This window comes from Larimichthys crocea, chromosome XI, assembly GCF_000972845.2.
Source record: "Larimichthys crocea isolate SSNF chromosome XI, L_crocea_2.0, whole genome shotgun sequence".
In the NCBI taxonomy this organism is placed as follows: Eukaryota; Metazoa; Chordata; class Actinopteri; family Sciaenidae; genus Larimichthys; species Larimichthys crocea.
In genome coordinates, this window is record NC_040021.1 from 13,637,345 (window position 1) to 13,660,006 (window position 22,662).

The window sequence follows — 22,662 nt, forward strand, 5'->3', positions numbered from 1 at the left end:
TTATTATTCATGGTGAAAGAGGTTTATTGACAGTGGTGGTGCATAGAGAAGTTTATTTACTAAGGACAAAAGCTGAAAATAAATGAGCTGAAATAAAACCTCCCACACGTAAAGCTGCTAAAACGATCCTCATCCTTCATCACACGTGAGAAGGAAGAGAAAGGAATATTACATGACTGATAGAGGTGTGTGTGTGCGTGTGTGGAGTACGAAGACCATATTTTGAGTAGAAAACTAATGTTGAGTGCCAGTCGTCATCGATCACACCACCCAGGCTGATTGCCTTCACCTCTATTTCCCCAGAGCTGAAGGGCCCATCGTGACTGTTTTCTCTGTTGACGTTGAACGACCTCCATCACCCTACGACAACCAACCTTGACTGACTGAAGAGGAGGAGGAAGAAGAAGAAGAGCTAAAAAAAAAAAAAAAAATTAAAAAGCGGGAGGAGAAGAGGAAGACGGATGGAGAGAAGTTGCCAATCAGTCGGTCTCTCTTATGTGTCTGTGGTGCATCTAAAATCCCTCACTCCAAAACAAAGAAAAATAATATCCTCACTCTTTCAGAGGGAGCAAAAAAAGAACCACTTTGTTAGCTTAACATTTGTAGTGTGTTTTTAATTTTTTTTAATAGTGTTTTTTTTTTCTTTCTTTCTTTGTTTTACAAGAACAGAAGCTAGTGTGTCTGTCATGTATTGCAACTAAAAGCTGTAGGGATGCACTGATTTTCAATCCTGATGAGGTACCAGTAACACCCAAAGGTCAAAGCTAAATTTGCTTACGTTAAAAAGTGATACATTTGACTGCAGTTTTGTACTTGGACTCAGCAGTGGAAACGTGTTATTGGTGCATTCCTTAAAAAAACAAAAAAAAGTAAAAGAAAGAAATTTGTTAATTTACAGCTCCCTCCTTTTTACTACATTATGGTGCAGAAATGGTGGGTAACATAATATAACACATTGATTTCAACATTTTTACAACACGTGGCACTGCAGGAAACAGGGAGACACAACTCGTCACAGACGTCCGTCATTAAAACACACTCACAGTCAGATGACGGTAAAACCAGCGGTCACACATTTTATAACTAATGATTACAGAAAACAGGGAGCTGTAACTTAAAATCAATCAACCAGGTTTATGTTTTTTTTTTATATATATAAAACTTAGTTAATATTCATCCACATTCCTCGTGTGTTTGACTAGCGGCTGAGTGAGTTCATGTTCAGTTCAATTCAAGACATTACTCTTCATAGGAGGTGCAAATGGACAGTATCTTAATTGGGTCAGTGGTATTAATTAAGCTCAAAAAGGTGGAATTCATTCTTTGTGATATATTTGTAAGTTTCACTGTATTTTAGAGTTTTTACTAAACAGATTTGAACTGAAGATGAACTTACTTTAAAGTATACGCCTTTGTGTACAAGAAAAATGAAGGTTACTAGATGGGAGCAGTGACGCTCTCCCTGGGCCCGCCCACTGTACGACACTAGCCATTCCTATTGGGCCACAGGGAAGCAAGGGAGTAGACTTCTGATTGGGAGAAAGGACCAGTTAAAACTGAAAGATAATTGGGAGACAGGTGGCGCTGTGCAGTGCCAACTAACAACTTGGGAATGAAAAAGAATTTGATGCATGTTGGCCTTACTCTACAACAAAGGGCGAGTTTCGCTCGTGTTATTTTGCATCCTGCAGTGAGTTCAAGCTGTTTTTAATAGTCTTAGGACTGCTAATTCAAAAAGAGTTTTGTGCTACGACCAGCACAGGTACCAAATGAGGACACAGCAGTCGGAATAACTTGAAACCAGAATTCAGAATAATATTTCTACCAGTTTTCTAACTCTGCTTCAGAGCCTGCTTGTCGCCATAGTTCAGCACTTAATTTAACTCCCAGCTTCTTTTTGTCACCAGAATAGACAATGCTGACGAAACCTGTTAGATATAATGATATCTCAGATTACATTCAGCATGTCTTCACACACGCTTTTATCTCTCAAGGAGTACCTTGAGCAAATCTAGACAGAAGGCTACTGTGTTGATTGGTGTGAGTGTATGTGATGACTCATACAGTACGACCAGATAAGATTATCTCTGACCCGACGCTGGCTGTGTTGTAACCGTTTCATCATCTTCAGCATTAATGTGCTTTTATGTTTTTGTTTCGATTTCAAGATCACATTCAGACACACTACAAACAGACACGGAAACAGTAACAGCATTACAGTAAAATTCAGCTTAAAGGGAAGTGTATCCGAGGGTTTGAAGTGCTCTTGAAACCCATCAAATGGCACAATGTTGTTACTCATTTTCTGTGTCCTTTTTTCTACCCAAAATGTTCAGCAGAATTCCACAGAAATATCTTTTTTTTTTTTGTATATATTGACAGCATTAAATGTGTTAGAACAAGGCACTTGGTCTAACGCATTTAGATGACAGAAAGACAAAAACGCATCTTCCTGGAAATTTAACTGATTGTAAGCAAAGAAGTGCCACAGGTTAATATAAAATCAGTCCACCTGTACCTGCCTAGATTTGTCTGAACCCTCCAGTCTGACTGCAGTCAGCAGAACGATATATCTTGTTTTGTTACGACACACACACTCCACGTTTCGAAATAGCATGTACATCTTAATTTAACCCCAGTTTAAGGCTGGTGATGGAGTGGTGATGACTGGTCTTCAGGCTTTCTATTGGGAAACGTTGGTCTGACCTCTACTATGCATTTAAATCACATTCCAGACAAGGAGAAAGCTTTAACCTCTGACTCTCGAAGAGACAAAGCAGCAGAAAACAACAGTGCAACACTTAGGCAGCTTTGAAAGCTTTCGCTGTTCCAAACAATAAAAAAAAACTTTAATCAAATCACAACTGCTATATTTGTAGATTTTCTCATGATTTGTCGTCTTTTCTCTGTGATCTAGTTGTTGAAAGGTGGGATTTATTGTGCAGCCTCTTGGATATTTTTAATATTGTCAGTGTTTTTTTGACATTGAACGAACACCACTACAAATCAGATTTTCTGCCACCGTTTTTCTTTTTTTTTTTTTGTACTTTTATTCCCAGGTTTAACCTCTTTTCCCGGGGTTCTGCTCTGGGCTCTGTTTTAACCAATCCTAGGAGCTTTGGGGTGGACTGCGTGGTCTGGTTTTCCAAAATGCTTCGTGAAGTTTATTTGAAGTTACTTTAAAAAAGAAAATGTGATCACAAATGAATGTTGTCATCAGTAACTTTTATTAAGATACAAGAAACAAACAAAAAAAAGGCATACACAGACATGGTATCTCCATAATGTCACTTCAAACAACAGATGATGATTCTACGCCAGCTGATTTTCAAACTGTCAGGGATCTCAACACGGAGGGCCTATTTACTGCCATTAGATTAGATCTGGAACATCAATTTCTGATGAAAGTGTTTTAAAAGACAAACTATGATCATCTCAGGATTTGTACTAAAGTTTAGACGTATTTGGAATTAATACCAGCACAATTTTTGTATTTAAAACTCGTCACAAATCTTGGAAAACCGACCACAGTTGCCTCATCGCTCACTGTTAGTCAACCAATGATCACCGGTAGAGTTTTTCTGTCTAGCAGCTTAATTGTCTTGTGTCTCCCCATACACAGCCACTCCTCCCCTGTGTAACACTGTTTAAATAAAGGATTGTTATACTCTGAAATCTGTTGGTCGTATTACATCATTATCATTTATTTACTGATGAAACTGTTTTAGTACTTTCTGCTTAGGTAGTCCAATGATGAAGTGTTATAAGTACAACCACAAAGAGAAAATAACAGTTTCAGGGTGACGTCCCAGGGTAATAAATAAATAAATACAGGTCAGTCATTCTCTTCAGAGAAAGTCATCAGTGTTTAGTTGAACAACAGACACAATCTTCTCTGACAGTTGATGCATTCATTGTGTCCCTGCTGGTGTGTGCATTGGTCCCATTGCTCTGTAGATAGACTCATGTTGACTGGCAGGGCTTCGTAAAAGGTCTCAGGTGTGTGCGTGTGTGTGTGTGTGTGTGTGTGTGTGTGTGTGTGTGTGTGTCACCCCACACTCCTTCTCCTCAGGTGTGTACTTCTGCGCATTTGTCTGTAGATGGCGCTTCTGTTTTGTGGATTCCCCGACAGATCAGCCTCAGCTGTGGATGAAAGAAAAAAAACAAACATCCAGACTAATGATTACACTTGTTGCCAATGAGCTTCTTTGGTCGTTAAGGCTAGAAGTGGTTTATTTCACTTTATTTAAATTACTAAATAGGTGGCCACCTTCGTAGAATATAAGCAGCAACCTTTTAGGTTTTTAATTTGGTTTTAATCACCTTCCAACTGTATAACTGCTAACTATAAATCTACTGTTTACGCATGCGCAGTGAGAGCCGTACCTCCAGTTTCAGTGACGTTTACAGGTGTGACAGCAGGTAATAATGCTCATACTTTCTTCAAATTAAATAATAAAAAAATAATTAAACTAAACGTGAATAGTTCTCATTTGAAAGCTCAAGCTAGCTAACTTCCTTAAATAGATATATAGCACTGATAGCACATTTTTAAGTTTGCTTACCACTAAGCTGACGTCAGTTTATGAAATGTAGCTAACTACTCAAAATACTATTGAATAAAATAAATCATTGTCAATATCTAGCCCCTTGTTTTAACTTTGCATAGCTTATGGATATAAATATAACATATATAAATGTGACAGAATTGCTTTTAATGTTTTACTAGCTGCAGAGTTACTCCCTTGGTTTGGTGAAGGCGGGATGTTTTCTCATTAAAATCGACCAGGAAAAGTCAGCAAGGACGACACCAGATTACTGAGTGAGTTTATACATCAGTGACCCAGTTGAAATGCAACTTTAGCATCTGTCTGTTCACTATGACAGACAGACACTGAACTAAAAATGTCATTTATTTCATCTGAGTACAGTGACAAACGACACGTGTGAGATTAGTCCTAATACACCTTTTTCACAGCAGCCATGCTAACGTGGGATAGTAGGGTCAACAGCAGGTGTGTCCAATGATACTAATTAAGGTTCAGTTCCATTTAGTGCAGCAGAGACTCTCCACTGAGCCAGCGTGCAGCACCCTGACTCTGTTTGACCTGAATGGAACGGGACCTTAATTAGCATCATTGGAAACACCTGTGTTTACCTGCTATTTCACGTCAAAATGGCTGCTGTGGAAAAGCTCTAATGATTATAATTTCTTTAAAAAGAGGTCACATAGGAATAGTTTGTGCTAAGCTCTGACAGTGTATGACTCAATTCTTTCGTATGAGGGAACATGTTACCCAACAGACAACAACGAAGGTCTGCCGTTCAGAGGAATAATATATATCAGGCATTGGATACTAGGGTTGCACATCTATCCGTGATAAACGATTCGATACGCATCTCGATACACAGGTTACGACATGATTCAAAAACGATATACTTTTATTACAGACCGATTCGATACAGTGTAAGAACGATACGATTTAATTTGATACTGCGGTTAATATTTGTTGTAGATATTTTATAAAATAAAAAAAGCCAGTTCTATGAAGCTGTTCTTGAAGTTGCATGCAGGATCGACCAAATATGCCATGCTCACTCAACGCGCTGCGAACGGGCCCGGTGGATTTTCCCAAAAGTGTGTGAAGCCGCCAAACCGATCCATGACTCTACCACCGATTCATCTAGGAATTCATTCGTATCGATTGAGGAGGCTGCTACCGACGCAGCCATATCTCTCACTTGTTAAACTGAATATCCGGTCGCATCAGTTTATTGGATACACAGACAATACTTGTTAGTATAGCTGCGGCGATTAATCGATTAATTGACCATTTGTCAACTTTTAGGTTAATTGCCAGCTGTCTTCATAATCAATTAATCATTATGTGGATTTTGTGGCTCAAACAACTCAATAAATTAATCAAAAATGAAAACAATTGTTCGTTGCAGCCCTGCTGGTTAGTATGATGGATTCATTGTTAGTTTTGGGTTATATCAGGCCAATCTATGAACTGAAATCTATAAGGCTTTATAAGGCTAATCTTCACTTTCATATGTCGAGTAAGACTGGGGGCCAAACGATGGAAGAGGACCAATGATCTTTGCCAGATGTGTGTATGACTGAATGTGAGTGTGTCTGTATTTTATATCAAAGCAAAGCACACTATCAAAACACACACACGCGCAGATGAAAGAAAAGCCATGTTTCCAAGGTTTTAAAGCTTTGCGGATCATGCATTTATCTTCTCTAAAACACACTTTATCTCTCATGCATTCACATGTAAACACACAAACCAGGCCAGTATAAATAGATGGCTCAGTGATTCGTATCTTCACAGACAAATTTAGTTTCATCCTCAAAATGTGATTTTGCCAACTTTTTTTTCTCTTGTAGTCTATTTTTGATTATTTCATTATTTAGAGTGTAGCTTAGCTTCGGTGCTCCCTAGACATCTCAACATTTCTACCTGACGGCGACAGGAGCTGTCAGGTGTTGTTCAAAAGAAAATGTGAGCATTAGGCTTCAACATGACACTGTTGGGGTTGTCTCTGTGTTTGCACTCTATGACGAACTCCTTACTTTATTTCACTGTGGAAGTTGGTATGAAATGAGAATATTTTCTTGATATTGGCTAAATGGCATGTAGTGGTAACTATAGCGACATGTACTATAATCAATCATCTCCCCTTTGGATTACATTTTTTATGTAGAAATCCTTACAATGTGATGACAAGTGTATGTATTTATAGCATGTATTTATGTATTTATGTGGACATCTCCCTACAGTATCCACTTAGCTACACAGCATCACAGTAAATACAACATAGCAAGCGGTCTGGACATGGTCTAGACATAAAAAGTTAATAACATGCCTACCCTGTCTGAGTTTCCAGCTGAGGTAGATGATCAGTTGCACTAGTAGGACACAGACAGACAGGAACAGCAGCGAGCCGAACAGCAAGAGAGGAAGAAAGCTGTCTGTCTCTCCGTCTGTCTGTGTGAATGTCTGTCGAAGGAGCAGAGCCATATCAGCCATGGGGCCGGTCAGCACCGTCATGCTGCTCCTGCATGGGAGAAAGTAAATGGAAATGTTGGGATTAACGGGATAACATGATACCAAAGATACGATCACATAAATCTTTAGTAAGCATTAATTTAGTGACGTGACGGTTAACTATGAAACAAGACTAAAACTGGGCTAAAGATGCTTGGTGAACTGCCATGTTTGGTACTGTAGTGTAGTAGTTGAGTATATATGGGCCTAGAACAGACAAACTAAACACTGGTTCTAGATATGGCCTTCTTTGTGGCCACCATAGTTTCTCCTACATGTTTGGAACGGGAGGTTGAAGTTTCAGTCTGCAAGTTCACTACTAGATGCTACTTAATCCTACGCACTGGTCCTTAAATAGCATGCAAATGACTGTAGATATAAATGGCTTATTCAAAGGAGATAAAAGCGTGTCAATTCAGATGATTATACACAATTAAAACATATTATATACATATTATATCCCATTTCTGCCACATTCTGTAAATAGCCCCTTATAATCTGACACACTGGACCTTAATAATAAGTTTCAGAAGGTGACACTTTTTTTAGTGCTGACATACATACATTCACACATACTGTATATCTTTTATAGTTGGTTTTTTTTTAAATGCGGTATAGCACATCATTAGCAGCAGCAGCTTAATGTTAATTTTCTTAATGTTTGAAAGGCAGCACTGGCCTGTGAGATTTTGCCTGTATGCAACTTTATATTTAAAGTCTGTTAACCTGCGCGCACACAGTGGTGCACAGAAAAACAGCCACAGGAGATATTATAATTCAAAAGATGTACTTACAGCTTTCAGGTTCCCCAAAAAGGCAGGCTTGACTGGAGGTAGTTGGAAATGACTTGCAGACGGCTGCCAAATATGATCAGTGGGCTAATACATACTTGCCCTGACAGATGTCCTTAATGACGTGAGGTTGTCTTCAGTTGTCAGGATTTGAGCGCAGGTCAAAGGTGACGTTTGAGCGATGGCAGCTACATCACATTTAAAGTTTGATTTTTTTAAAATTCAGACAGCGTGTGTCAGTGTCAGCGTGTCAGTCACACTATCAGGTTTCACTGCAGAGCTTAGTGAAATAATCCCAGAACACTTCCACAGGAACAAAAGACGGTCAAAGTTATGATTTTCTTCTTTGTGTTCTGTCTCTTTCTTTAGGTTTCCTTTTCTCCCCGTCTCTCTCTCTGTCTGTCTCTCACTGGTAGAAATATCTCCTCTGTTGTTGTTGACGATGTGAACTTTGTTCTGTTCCAACAGTTGAACCTTGTGATTGCTAAGAAGATTAGCTTTACTGGTCAGGCCTCTGCCTGTGTATGCAGGACGGTATGGAGTGTGGTGTTGTCGGGGGATTTCTGCAGGTTTCAGTCAAAATATTAAAATATCAAGACGTGGAAGAAACAGGTTGGAGTTTTTTGTCCTGTCTGTGTGTGCGGTGGAGTAACATTTTGATCACTGAACCTTAGACCGTGCTCACTGTGTCATAAAACATTACACACTTACTTTGTTTCAGCTGCTCCCTCCCTCTCTGGAAATCAGGTTTCTAATGTCTTATCTCTCTCTGTCTTTCCTTCTGTCTGTTCCCTCTCTCTGTGTGTTTGTTTATCTCCACCAAACCAACACCTTTTTCATCAGTACTGATTACTTTAAAATGGAACTGACAGCATCAACCCTTGACTGTATTGTTACAATAAAATAAGGACAGACAAAAGTCTGTTTACAACTAAAGCTTAAATTCAAACTGCCCCCCGATGAAAGGACAGACATGATTTTATGGTGTGTTCACACAAAAAGCAAAGCAAATGATTGCCTTGCATTACTTCACCTCATCTGTTGTCCTTATACATATTTGCCATTCTGGCTTACTGCAGTGATATGAGCTGTTATTCATAGTATTCATACTCTGCCCACAACAAGCAAGTTTCAATCAATCAGGTTTTACTGTATATGCTAACTTGGTTCATATTTAAATATGGAATCAAATAACAGACATTTACCAGCACTTACCAGGTAGTCCAATGTCAAAAAGTAAGCAAGGACACTTGTATGACGCGAATACGTAAAATTCATATTTGTGTCTCTGCATGGACTTTTTATGTAATCGGCCTACGTGAAAAAAATGTGTTCGCTTTCTGTGTGATCACAGCATTTGTTTGATAAACACTTGACTGTCAAGGTGGATGACAATAATTTAAATACATGTAAACACTGGATGGCTTTAAAAATGGCTTTTACACATCCCTCTATAATAAACTTGCAATAACTGATTTTGATTCTGAGGGCAGTGGAAACACACAGCACTAACATACAACATATATCAGATTTTAAGTTGGCAAACTTGTTAGCAGTAGTTGCTTATTTACTCATCTAACAGCATCCATCTGGATGGTGAATGTCAGTCCAATATTGACTCTGTTTTCACCAGCTCTGTCTCCACCAGCTCCTAAGGGAAATATCTGATGTACCGTGTTTTAGAGCTTTTGCTGTTGGAAATGATACAATGAGAAATTCAGATTTTACATTTGTGTTTGAATAAATTAGTTTCTTGAACAAGTTTCTTGAAAGGCTAACCATGTTAAGATCCAAATGTATCTAAAAGCCTCTACTGGGTAAACGAAATGTTTTCACCTGCAGTTTTATTGGACCACATCTTAACAAGCTAACAAGCTCGCATTAAACCAAAAGTAGGTTGTGTTTGCTCCATGGGAACGTGTGTGTGTGTGTTCTCACTTGAAGCCCTGCCCTCGGTGTAGTTTGGCAGTATCTTTCTCAGATCTCAGCATCAGTACGCTCATCATGTGGAGGCTCATTTAAACACACTAGCACTCCAGTCTCATGGGAGAGAAAGCAGGCTTAAGGTGATAAAATCAAGCGTAATTTGGCTCCAGCCCGTGAGAAGTGTCGACTAATTGAGTGATGCTGTCATCACCATCAATAGAATTGATTCGCTTTGTCGTTACTCTGATTGATCAGGAGATAAGGGGTTTATTTTTGGTGAAGAAATGTGCATGTGCTTCTGTCTTTCTGTGTGTTTATGGTCGTGAGTGCTTGTTTTATGATTGACAGGGGCACGCTGGAGCTATTTCTGGAGGATACACACACTGCATTGTCAGTGCGTGGTACATAGAAGGTGCATGCATGTGTGTTTGTAAATGTAGACATTGTGCTTCATGTTCAAAGAAATAATTAGCTGGGGATCATTGGCTGTATTCTTGTGGTTGCATGTGTGCCCGCTTTTTTATTGATCAGTTTGTGGAGGCTTGTGTGAGAGAGACAGAGACATCTTTGAAGTTTGATCGCATCATTTTGTGGTGTTTTACTAATTAAATCAACAGAACGAGAACATAAAATAGAGAAACAGAATGTTAAAACATGCAGAAGAGATTTATTTATTATACATGACTCATGAAACATTAACATGGCTGTTGTGGAAAGAGGAGTGAAAGTGAAACTGTGTTTTAAAATCTCTTGGAAAATTTCCTCTGAGCAGCCATAACTGCCTAAATGTGCATCTTCCAGCTCAGGATGTACAAAAAAACTGAGAAAAAGTTTAAAGGATGGTTTTTGGGTTCTTTGCAGCACCGGCGTTCCTGTCAGGCTAACAAGCCACTCCTTCAGTTTGCTCTCTCATTATCTCTTATTCTCTCTGTTGCTGCCAAAGCACTCGTTGATATTTGTCAGAATGTATACAGGCACAAAGTAGGACCACACTTGCATCAGTTATTTATTGCTAAACCTTTGCAGAACAAAATGAACCACCAGGATCAGTGAAGGATCAGTGATGGAGACGTGGGTGGTCTTTGGAGAAAGCTTCCTCGGGGTTAACCTCAACACTTTTCTCAGGTTTTCATCGCGTCACACTCTGTTGTCATCATGTCTTCTTCAGTTGCTCATGTTTTTGTTGCCAACGCACAGAATCAGAAATTCTCCCTCATCTTTCTGTTTGTCTGCTGGTATAGATGTGAGCACTTTGATAAGTGTAGTTGTCTGTATGTGTGTGTGTGTGTGTTTGTACGGTCTGATGTGTGGGTGGATGGTTGTTTGTATGTGTCGTCAGTACTGTGGGAACGGATCCTATGTTTCATTGATTCTACAGTGAGATGAAACCAAATCGACTCCCTCTGTCTCTTTCTCATGGTACCAAGGCCGTGTAATTGGTATGAAATATAAATAAAACGTAGTCCTGTCTAACAAGTGAAGAGAAATATCCTTGTTGCAAATACATATCTGACATAAAGTTAGATAATTCTGGGTTATGTGAGATGTTTATGCATTTCAAAGTGATTTTCTTTGTGATATGCAGCTTCCAAAACCACATTATTGCATTAACAGAGTGTGTCTGTTAATCCTGTTTAATGATGTGAAAAGTGTCACATTTGTATTGCCCACAAGACACTCTTCTCCTTTCAAAATCTCTTTTTTTCCGCATTGATCAATTCTCAGTATCTGTACCTGATGACAAGCCAATTTGGACTCTAAACGTTGTAACGTAATAAAGAGGAGGTTTTAAAGGGAGCAGATAACAGTGTTGCGAGTCCCTTGGGAGATAGAAATCACAGTTACAGTTTTTTGGACGCAGCACATGGACAAATGTGTTTTTCCACTTTCTTTAGAAATGTTACATTTTTCTTTTACAGACTCCAGGCGCCTGTAATTAGTATTTACTTGCAGAGGGCGTCAGTAAGCTGCAGGAAAATTATGGATTTCAGCTTTAAAGTGCAAATATGTTCCATGTTTAGCATCTTAAGTAATATTTTTAATGTCACTGGCTGATTGTCTCGGTAAACGGTGAAGTCATTTAGTACTCCAATTAAGAATCAAGCTTTTATTTATCAGGAGACAGGAAGACAGTTTGTGTTTGGAGATGTCAGATGTTTTTGTCAGCAGGCTGTCTGTCTTTCCATTTATTCAACTTTTGAGCTGGAACGAGTAGCTAATTATTCAATTAGTCAACCCGCAGGAAAGTAATCAACATTATTATTTTTATGTGTTGATCTGAATGAAATCAGCATCCATCCATCCTTTTATGTACCAAACGTGCAGTAGAAATTGTAATTACCCTCATACATATTTTACCTCGAATGACCTCTCTCCTACCCGTGTGTCTATTATTTTTATTCTGAGACTGAATTAATTAATTTACATGCAGTCATCCATTTTCTAAATTCACTTAGCCTAATTCATTTACAACTCTTTACTTAATATCATTTGTATTCATAAGCGGAGACTCTCCTGGGTTTTTGTCTATACCTGGCTTATGTCCTCCTCTGCAGCATATCCTAATTATTTAGTTGTGTGTGCCTCACATGTAATTTTGGATTTGTTCTTGAGCAGCTTAGGTTGGTGTTGTTGGTTTCACTGGGTAGGTGTATCTGTACGGTTACAGCATATAATACCTTCCTCTGTGGCAGTCCATTATTAAAAGATGAGGACAGGCACCCCTCACGCTAATTTATCTTGTAATTAGCACACACACAGTTGGCAGGAAGCTGTCAGATGTTCAGGCACAGCCAGGCCGCTCCTGGAGTGCTTTTATGCTCGGTAGAAAGCGTAAAAATGATGTTGGAGATGGAGTGATAGAGAGAGATGAAAAAGTGAAAAAGGGTTTCCAGGAACTCCACTTGCTGAGATGACAGGAACAGTTTCTTTTACAGCAGAACAGAGTGTTCAGATATTACTCCTCATCAACATTCATGTGAATTTGCTCTAACAAGCTGCAGTCAGGCTGTTACAGTGTGTGTGTGTTTTACATGCTGGGGGACGGTCCTGGAGCAGAGGATGATAATGATGATGATAGAAAGAGACTGGAAGTACTAATATGCTAATTGTTATTTTTATCATAAATGATGTCTTCTGTTGTTTTGTTTGCGTGCCTAGAGGTGTTTTGTGAGTGTGTGTTTGTGAATGTTTGCAGGCTTCAAGAAAAACAGATCCAACTTCCACACTCCTTCTCTCTTTCTTGTTTTCTTGCCAGTTGTCATAGCAACCTCTTGGCCTTTTTAGCATAAGTTACATCGGGGGTCGCCAATGATTCTCATTGCCATAGTTACCGGGGCTTTGTTAATGAGATTTGGTGCTTGCAGCATTATGTAAGACATGTGACATTTACCTACAATCAAAGACACTCTGCTTGAGTGTGCATTTGCTAAGATATCGATGGGCATTGATGCAAACACAAAGGAGAGCTGAGAGAAACAGGAAAGCACCAGCCTCAATCACTTAAAATATCCACCACATAGAGCTTCTGTAAAAGCAACTGGAATAGGGATTCATTTGTAGTTCAGTGTGGGATTTAACCTGTTAACTGTTGACCACTGGAAAATTTGATATTAAACATCGCAAGTAATTATTTGTACACATTATTGTATTTTCTCTTACATCGGAGGAAGCAGATTAATGCACAGATTTATGATGATACTGTGACGAGGTTTCGCCATACTGTCAATGAATTCATGTGTTTTGGGTCAATTTGATTAAATGTAAAATGGTTCAATTTTTGCCTGTAATTGTATTCATGTAATCTTCACTATAATAACAATATTAATACAAATTGTATTTGTATAGCACTTTTCTTAACAAGGTTACAAACAGCTTAACTTGGAAAGAAAAAAAGCAATGAAAACACAAATACAAACTGTCAAATGGAAAGAGTGGGAATAATGTAGCGGCCAATTAAATATTTATGAAAGCACTGCGATAAAGGAGAGTTTTAAGAAGGGATGTAAGCACCGTTATTGATGTAGGCTGTCTGATTTCAATAAGTAGAGTGTTCCACTGTCTGGGTCATGTCTCAGTGGTAACCCTCGGTTTGCTTTCAGTGCTTTATGCCAGAAAGCTGCTGTTCATGTGCCGTGTGAAACCAAAAATCAACTTTGTTGAACTTTATTTTAATCCAAAGCACGATCTTCTACCAAACCAAACCAAGTTGTTTGCTGCCTAAAACTAAAAAGTTAACAGTAGAGCTGCATCCACTGCGAAGAAACATTGGGAGTCAATCAATCTTCTGAATAATTTGAAGTAAAGCCATTTAAAGCTTTAAAAAATGATCAATACAATTTCAAAATCAGCAGCATCTGAAAGGCAGCAGCGATCTGGACCAGTCTGTGCCCACACTCATCAATCACTGTTCTTGTTTTCTCCATGTGGTTACCACCAAACTGTGCTTATGTTGTTGAGGACGTGTACATGTGTTACTCATGCGTCATGTTACATGTATAGAGTCTACATGTGTATCTTTGGAAAGGTACTGCAACTATAAAATGTGTTTGTATTGGGTCTTCTTTTACTGTTGTCAGAATGAAAGAAAGTATTTTTATTTCAGTACTTAAACATGGTGATATGTATCCTATACTCTGATATATGTGGTTATTGTTGTGTCATTTTGCCAGTGCTGTTGCAACTCCTCCTGGTTGCTGTTAAGGCCACGTAAGTTACTCAATAACATTGCTTACTTCTTTCACTTGTGAGAAGTGTCAGCTTTTTACATCATTAAGCAATCTGGAGACAGTCGATCCTTCTTTGATCTCCTCGTGTTGAGCCTCTCTCATCCTGAACTTGTTAAATTTCCAACAGCAAAAGTTTTAAGTGCTGCAAAGACAAAGTATTTTTTATTTCTTTAGTATCTTTTAACTGTTTCTGTCTTTCTTGAAGTCTTGCACTTTTCACACTACACTGAATGCACAGTTTGCTCTTGTCCAGGCTATTTCTGCCCGGTGTCTGTAGAGCATAAATAAGGAAAGAGCAGGGGGCGAGAAGAGCAAATTTTAGGATTGAAAAGAGCAAAATGCACAAGAACACTAAGCAGAGTGACAGGAAGCAGAACATCGGTACATGCTGTTCATTACTGCTCTGTTGCTCTTTCTCTCTCTGACAGACATCTATGTCCCGGTGCTTGAAGGTGAAGCTGGCATGAAGGAGAGGAACAAAAGACATTGAGATAGTGACAAATTAAATTTAATGTTAATTAGCCTGCAGTTGGTGAGATAAGACATTGACAGGTCCGAGGGTGAAAAGAAGAATGCACAAGAAATGAATGATTGGGAAAGTCATCTCTTATATATCAGTCTGTCCATGATTGATTTATTGGTGATGTCAAAGAGGAATGAGAGAGTGTGTTCAGAGAGATTAGAGCTACTGAGAGGCTAATAGTGAGACAAAAAACGAGAAAGGATGGTGGGTGGAAGTGTGAGACCGAGAGAGAGGAAAAAGTGAGGAAAGTGAAGAAAGAGAGAATGGAAAATAGGCAGAAAAATATTTGGCATTTTACCTCCTGTTAATTAAATCTATCACATTGTCAGTCAGGGAGAGAGGGATTGACAGGGACATGGGGAGGAGAGAAGAGAAGAGGCAGAAACAGTTAGGAATAATTAATCCGCTAATTAAGCTGTTGTTCAAAGAGACATGGATTGACGGGAGGACACAGATGAGAAATAGGGAAAGAGAAGACCAGACGGCGAGAGAGGACGAGGAGAATGAGTGGTAGAGAGACCTGGTGGGTGGAGAGAGAGAGAGAAAGAGAGAGAGAGAGAGAGAGAGAGAGAGATGTGTGATGAAAGAGACCTGAGGGAATGAGACATGGGGGAGGAGGGGTGAGGAGAGAGAAAGCAGTTGGAAGTCAGGAAAGTAGACTGGAGGGGAGGAAACGAGGGAGAGAGTGTACTTGCATATTTCATTTCAGTGAAGCCCATTTATATTGAATTAAAGCTCAGAGAGGGGGAAGACAAGGTGAGGAACAAAGGTGAGGACAGAATAATGAAGCAGAGAGGGGAAGCGAAAGGCAGAGAGAGAGAGAGATGCTCGGCAGCAGCTTATTCTGTTGCTATGGTGACATTTTAGCATCAGGGCTGACAGCGTTGTTACATAAGAGTGGCCAGTTTATTATGTTTACACACAGAGACATGCACACAGCGAGGGTCCTCATCAGTCAGTGGCTGCTGTGTGTGTGTGTGTGTATGTAACTGTGGAGGCATTTAAACACACCGCACACACAAATGCGATAAAGGTAAAATTTCGTAACGCAGGTTTCCTCCTTTAATTTCCACTTCCTAGACAAAGATCTGCTGCTGTAATCCCTGTGATTAATTGCATGCAGTCACAGTGGAGATAAACAGTGATGATATTCCAGCTGGTAATGTGAAATATTTGAAGTACACAATATTACTCTGAGCAGGGATATAGATGAGCCGCTGTCTTAAATGGATCAACATGGGCTGATATGAGAAACAACAATGTGATTAAAGATGACTGTTTGTCATGAGGCAGGACAGAAGGTATTCATCACATAAGTAGTGTCTAACCACTGTCTGACTTTTCTTCATTGTTAGCAGGTCCATTACTCATGTTGCTCCACAAAAGTCTCACAGTCTACATAATGTAATTATTAGCCAAACTGCCCATTTTCAGTTGATTTTAGTATCTACCACAATGACACTTGCTCTGTGGTTGAAAAGATGTATCTATTGTGCAAAATATGGATAAAATCTGCTCTCGTGCTATATGTCATTTTTTATCATGATATTAGTACATCAGATAGACAGACACTGGATAATCCAGTGGATTATGTACCTGACCTCATCACATTTATGCAACAATCCTGTAAATCCAACATTGTCAAGAGAAACAGTACATGTTGTTATTTTGTCCAATTCCACTGTTGATCCAGTGTCCTGAACTTCAAGTCCTCATAACAGCATGGCAGGGCTTTAAGTTTGTACACCCCTCCCCCCTCCTGTTGTAAACTTATATAATTAGACCTGAATAAATAAATGGTCTGTGTCTGTTCAACCAGCTAAATTATCTCCATCTACATAAGTCTGACTAGCCAGAAGCTATTCATTTTAACCTGAAATTGAAATTGGTTGATCGGTAGTTGCTATATCTAGAAGAAGAAAGACACAGATAATGACACATTTCACTTTGCTGATACTAATACATGTGAAAAGTACCATGGATTAAAGTTTTCTGACGCTATGGGGATTTCCGGCATTTAGAGTTCACAGGGGCATTTATGAGATTAGATCCAAGGAGGAAAAAAAATGTGTGTGGGTGATGTTTGTATTGGCAGATTGTCACTCTCAGATTGGCATGGGAATGTTTACATCTTACGTGTGTGTGTGTGAGTGACCCACACCAGAGCAAGAGCTAAACACGGAGCATCAGTGCTACTGTTTAGCTGGACTTTCAATGAAGGACATCTCTGATGTATCACTGTTCAGAAGCATCCTCTATTCAATGCAGTTTCTCCTGTAAAACACTATCAAGTATTTAAACATAATGGCTGCTTTAGAGAACATGGTCATGTGTGGAGTGGTGCTGAGATCTCATGTACTGTGTTATTGCAGCTCTCAAGTAACATACCCTGTAACATGTTTCACAAATTACAGATGGGGGATATGACTTGGCTATAGCTCTGAACAAATTTCAGTCAAAATATTTAATTTATTATTATTTTTATTTTTTTTGCTTTAATTCATGAAAGTACATTATCCGTACCGGATACTAGCTCAACCCTACTGAAAGGTTTCCTCTGTTTTTAGTTTGTAGCCTCACGAGTTGACTCGTGATACATAGACATACTCAAAGTCCAACTGAAACTGCATTATTTTGGATGAAAAGGGAAGAAATGTATACATCACATATTTTCATCAATGATTGCATCCCCAAGTTACTACTACTATCTAACTACTGTTAGGTATCTGTCTATGTAGATGGAGACCATATTTACTCACATAATGCAGTAACATCTGTTATGCCCCAGTCTAGGGGCCTAGAGCATAACAAGAAATAGGTGTCTCCATCTTCCCCGAGTCCCAAGTAGCCACTTACGCAAGTTTTATGTACAAACGAAAAAAAAAGGTTTATTTACAAAAGTCAAAATCTCAAACAAACTATAACTAAGGAATCAACTTCAGGGTGGACCCAGGCCAAAACAACAACCAAAACAAACTATCTTGAAAATAAATCACTTTCCTCAGAAAATCAAAATCACAATAAACTTACCCTCCTAAACTAACAAAAACAGCCAATTACAGGCCAGGACAGGAAAATTATTCCACCAGTCGCCTCCTGGGGATGGCACATCCTATTTGCATGCGAAATAGACAGGACAAGCACAGGGCACACAAAGAAACACACACAGACTATGACCACAGTCATAACACATCAGCGTTCTCCTTCTTATCTAACTTAAAAACATGAACACACGTCTTGTCCTGCACCTTAGCCTGTTCAATGAGCCACCAAACATTTACTGCAGAAAGGTTCACTGCTAATGTCAGTTTGCAGGCTGAGCTACAGCACATTAAACAGCACGTAGACCAGCTAATGTCACTTCGACCCAAATAGATACTGACCAAAGGTGAGTTCAGGTGAACTTTAAAATGCATAACTATAAGAAATTCAACAATGTTACACATCATCAGTATCTGGCTCACAGCTGAGGCTCAGAACAGAAAGGTGAGTCACCTTCGATGCTGTAGAGATGAGCCTGACAAACTGACAAAATGTCCACTCTGTCTGCTGTTCAGAGAATAAACTCTGCCTTCACACTACCTTCAGGCCAGACTTTGACATCTTTGCTCCTCTCGTGGTAAGGATCTAAGTAATGTGAAGTTAATTTTTCATCCATCCGTCAATTTAGTGTTCTGGTGTGAAAAGACATTAACAGCTTCACAGGGTCACTGGGGTGATCTTGTCAGGTTTTATTCAGTCAAACACTAGCACTTTGTTGAAGCACCTCACACCTGTGTCACCAGGTTTAAGGAGCAGTGGGAAAACACAGAGAGGAGGTGAAGAATTTTTACCTACAAGTTTAATGTCACTTACCCAAACGTTAATTTGTCTCTGAGAGGGAGGCTTTTAATTAAAGTCTTTCTATTATTTACTTTGAAATTTGAGTCTGCTGTGCATGGACATACACAGGCAGAGACTGATGGAGAACAGAGACGAGACAGAAGTAGTCAGACAAAGAGAGGCCCTGTGTGTGAGTGAGATTAAAAGGATGGACTAAAAGGTTATCTATTCCCCAGAATGATGCTCTTGTACTGAGTGTAGTCATTTAACCTCAGACAAAAGGAGGGGGACCGGGGAGGGCGTTAAGAGAGTTGGGACAGAGAGGAAGGGTTTGGTGGCGAGGCTGAGGAGGTTACAATGAAAGAGAGTAGAGATAAAGGGAGTGAGGAAGAGGAAGATGCAAAATAGGATTAGTTCCCGTCTGTCTCTTTTTAATCTTCCATTTTTTCCCCCCATCTTTTTTCTTCTTGTCCACTTTCTGAGCCCTCTCACTTTTTTCCCTTTCATCTCCCTCGCCTGCATGACACTTAATTTTGAAATTTCAGAGACAAGCACTATGCTTACCGCATATTATGGAAGCTGTAATGTGTAGTTAAAGCAACAAGACACTCTGCAGCCATGCAAGCAGCTCTTTGAGGATAAATTTATGCACAGTGGTGCTTGTAGCTAAATCAGCAGATCAGCATGCTAACTTGCTGACAATGCTAACATGGTATTGCTGAGAAGAAAATAACTGGGCCCATAGTCTGTTTCATTTTTAAATGACCTTCGTCCTTACAGCTTTGTGGACAGAGGAGTGCTCTGCTTTTTTTTTGCCCTCACTTACACCAGAACACATAGTCCAACCTCTGTTTTACAAGACATTTAAGAATGATATATTTATTATTATTTTCATACAGGCTGAAGAGTAACATGCTTATGACATACGATACCTTTTTAGTGACTTCGATCTGCGTAGATCCAGTTAGAACTGTCAGTTATTTGTCATATTGCATTTAAGGGAGCAAAAAGCACAAGTTAATGCTTTTCAAGTCTGAAAATAGTGCCCCCTTTTCTTTTACTGAATCAAGACAGCAAATTGTTAAATTCCCTATAGTGTGTAATTAGATTTGCTGGTATTTGGTCATAAACTAAAGTGTTGGACAAATTGTAATTGAACTGATAATAGATCACAAAACTCATCACACCTCATCCCCTGTGAATGTAGTAACAATCCATCCAATAGATATTGTGGCATCTCATTCGCTAGCTCAAATACCTAATAGTGCCGCTAGTGGTGTATAGGAACCATGGATGACTTTTGTGCCAGTTATGTACCAGTTCATATTGACATCTTGCCCTCACTTACAAGTTTAATGTCACATCCCCTTGGCAGCAGACCACTGAAGTCAGTAGGCTTCATCCTCTGGGGATCATGAATGTTTGAAGAGATGATTCAGAGCCATTCACCCAGCAGTTGTTGAGATACTCGAGATAATTTGAACAGATGAGTTCTGTAAAAATTCAGACTTCAGACGAAAAAACGTTTTTTTTGTACCAGGCTGTAAACGTGTTGTGAAGTTGGACGTTTTAACATGGGCGCTTATGGAGATTGACTCCACTGTACTGTAGCCAGCCTCAAGAGGCAATTTGAGGAAATGCAGTTTTTGGCACATCTGCATAGGTTTCACTTCACAGCCACGGAGGTTGCTGCTTAGGACCAACAGTCCCACCTTGTCATCCATAGAGCCAAAATAACAAAACACAAACAGCCTCCTAAATATCACCAAATGTAGACTCTGCCCAGAGAAAACCTAGGCCAGATGTGCAAATCTCTCTTTGTCAGAGAAAAGTGTTTTTTTTTTTTTTTTTTTTTTTTTTTTTACCAAACTTGATTTGTAGTTCTCTGGTTAAAATGTTGCTCATTAAATATCATGGAGCAGCATACATGCACAAGCCTTAAACAGATAAATAGATAGGCATGCCTGTTTAACCTTATTTTGATGTAAACCAGATGTGTTCTGTGTTTGGTTTGATACCGTGACATATTCTAACAGTAGTCTTTTACTGTAAAAAATATTAAAGTAAACATTTCTCTATGTGATCTGTGAAGTGCTGAAAAGAAGCCACCAAATAAAACTTTAGCTAAACGAGCACACACATTCTATCGAAGTTTTGTTTGTGGAAAGAGCACATGCATACTTTCTGTCTGTGTACGTCATCTTGTCTCTAGACTGTAAATCTTTTGCTTCTCTCATCTCTTTGGTATCTTTAAATCATCACAGAGCAGGCGGTTTTCCAAGCTGTTATTCTTTGCTGCTATTTTGGAGCAAGTGTGTGTGAAATGCAGCTTTGTGTAGTTTAACAGCAAACAGTCGCTTGTGTCTGGCCAGTGATGAAGGTATCCAGAGAAATAATTACTTTGAATGTAAGCCATCTCTCTCTCACACACACACACCTACACTGACAAATTTACAGTTGTCCTTCGATTTTTCGATTTTCGATTTTCTTTGAAATGAAAAAAATGTATCCCCTTCATTAAAGCAAGAGACCTGAGTGATCCTTTCAAGAATAACACGAGGATTAAACAGAGGATCACAGCATCTCTCATCCTCTGTTTATTACTAATTTAGGAGAGGCCTCACAGATGAGGGATTTTTAGGAAGGAAAGAGATAAAAGAGAGAGAGACCCCATGGGGAGGACATAAAGTGAGAGAAGTAGGGTAGCGAAAGAAGAAAGATTTTCTTTGAAGGTGAATATGTTGGAAAATGTTTTAGGTTGGGGAACAGGGTGCGGAGATGTGATGCACAGGGTGCACATGGGAGACAGAATAAAGATATAGGAGAAAATGCAAAGGATGAAGCGGATAACCACGATATTTTTGTTGTTTGCATGACTTGTTTAAGTAATAAATAATTTGCACAGGATATTATTTTGTACAGTGGGGTTACTAATTTGTGGGTTTTTCAGCCTAAATTTATTAAAGGTCCAAAAAGCACATGTTTTAATATTTTAATGTTGTAACTTACATAAACAGTTCTTAGTTCCTTAAGTTCCTTATCATTAACACAGCTATTACTACCATACTGTCTACTGCCACTGTTACTGATAGGCTTACTACAACTAACACTGCTTATAATTTTACTATTCCCTGATTGATTTGTTTGTTTTTCAGATATGATGCAGAAAACAAGAAAGGAATCTAATGAAGTCCCTTTATCCAGTTGCTAATTTCCTCTGTGGACATGCCTCACCAAACATTGTCTGCAATACATTTAGAGTTAGTTTAGTCATGTGTTATAAATTGTAATCAGGTCTGTTTGTTGTGCAGGATTTCAGATTACAGTTATGAAGACCACTACGGCTGTCTCTGATCCTCAGCCCTGAAAGAGGTGAATCATAAAACTATAATTATGAGTCACTGGTTGATAGCTCGCACTACAACACAATAATAGAAATCCAAATAAAAATGTAGAGTACAAAATCGACTTTTTCTAGTAGTATTATGGTGTCTGCTTACATTATTTATTAGCCATGCTGCTAGCATGGCTCTAGGGATGGAAATGGAAATGTGAGTCGCTCTACCACTTTGGTTCAGACTTAAAAACTGTTTGATGGATTGTTATGAAAGTTTGTCCGGACATCATCATGGCTGTAGCCTTGTTACTAATGTTCATAGGAACCTTAACATTTGGTGAATATGAATAGATTTTGCAATATTTACATTTTTTGTTTAGCCAAATTTGGAATCTGACTAGTTCCAGTTAGCTGAATAATTACAGTAAGGGATAGTTCAGGTATAAGTAGGGTTGTCAGTGTATTACTTACAGTTGAC

At 39.0% G+C, this 22,662-nt stretch overlaps 1 protein-coding gene and 2 long non-coding RNA genes across 15 annotated transcripts in view; 2 read left to right on the plus strand and 1 right to left on the minus strand.

Moving 5' to 3' along the window:
• Window positions 1–3,580, plus strand: part of epb41l2 (erythrocyte membrane protein band 4.1 like 2) — a 52,159-nt gene extending 48,579 nt beyond the window's left edge. For 12 of the 13 annotated variants that reach the window (XM_019279019.2, XM_019279028.2, XM_027283914.1 and 9 more), the window contains one exon: window positions 304–3,414. Coding sequence is in view for 1 of the 13 variants with exons in the window: in XM_019279025.2 (XP_019134570.2) it covers window positions 304–309 (6 nt within the window). In the remaining 12 variants the exon portion in view is untranslated. Of the gene's footprint in view, window positions 1–303 lie in introns of all 13 variants that reach the window. The other variant, XM_019279025.2, reaches the window with a different exon arrangement.
• On the minus strand, window positions 2,357–8,576 carry LOC104927381 (uncharacterized). Its single transcript, XR_797252.3, has 3 exons — window positions 7,853–8,576; window positions 6,881–7,068; window positions 2,357–4,143 (listed from the first exon to the last, which is right to left on the minus strand). It is a non-coding gene; the product is annotated as an uncharacterized LOC104927381 (long non-coding RNA).
• LOC113746835 (uncharacterized) overlaps window positions 4,218–22,662 on the plus strand; it is a 35,761-nt gene continuing 17,316 nt past the window's right edge. The window contains exons 1-3 of the long non-coding RNA XR_003463154.1: window positions 4,218–4,422; window positions 4,730–4,822; window positions 22,159–22,219. This is a non-coding gene — a long non-coding RNA (uncharacterized LOC113746835). The remainder of the gene's footprint in view (window positions 4,423–4,729; window positions 4,823–22,158; window positions 22,220–22,662) is intronic.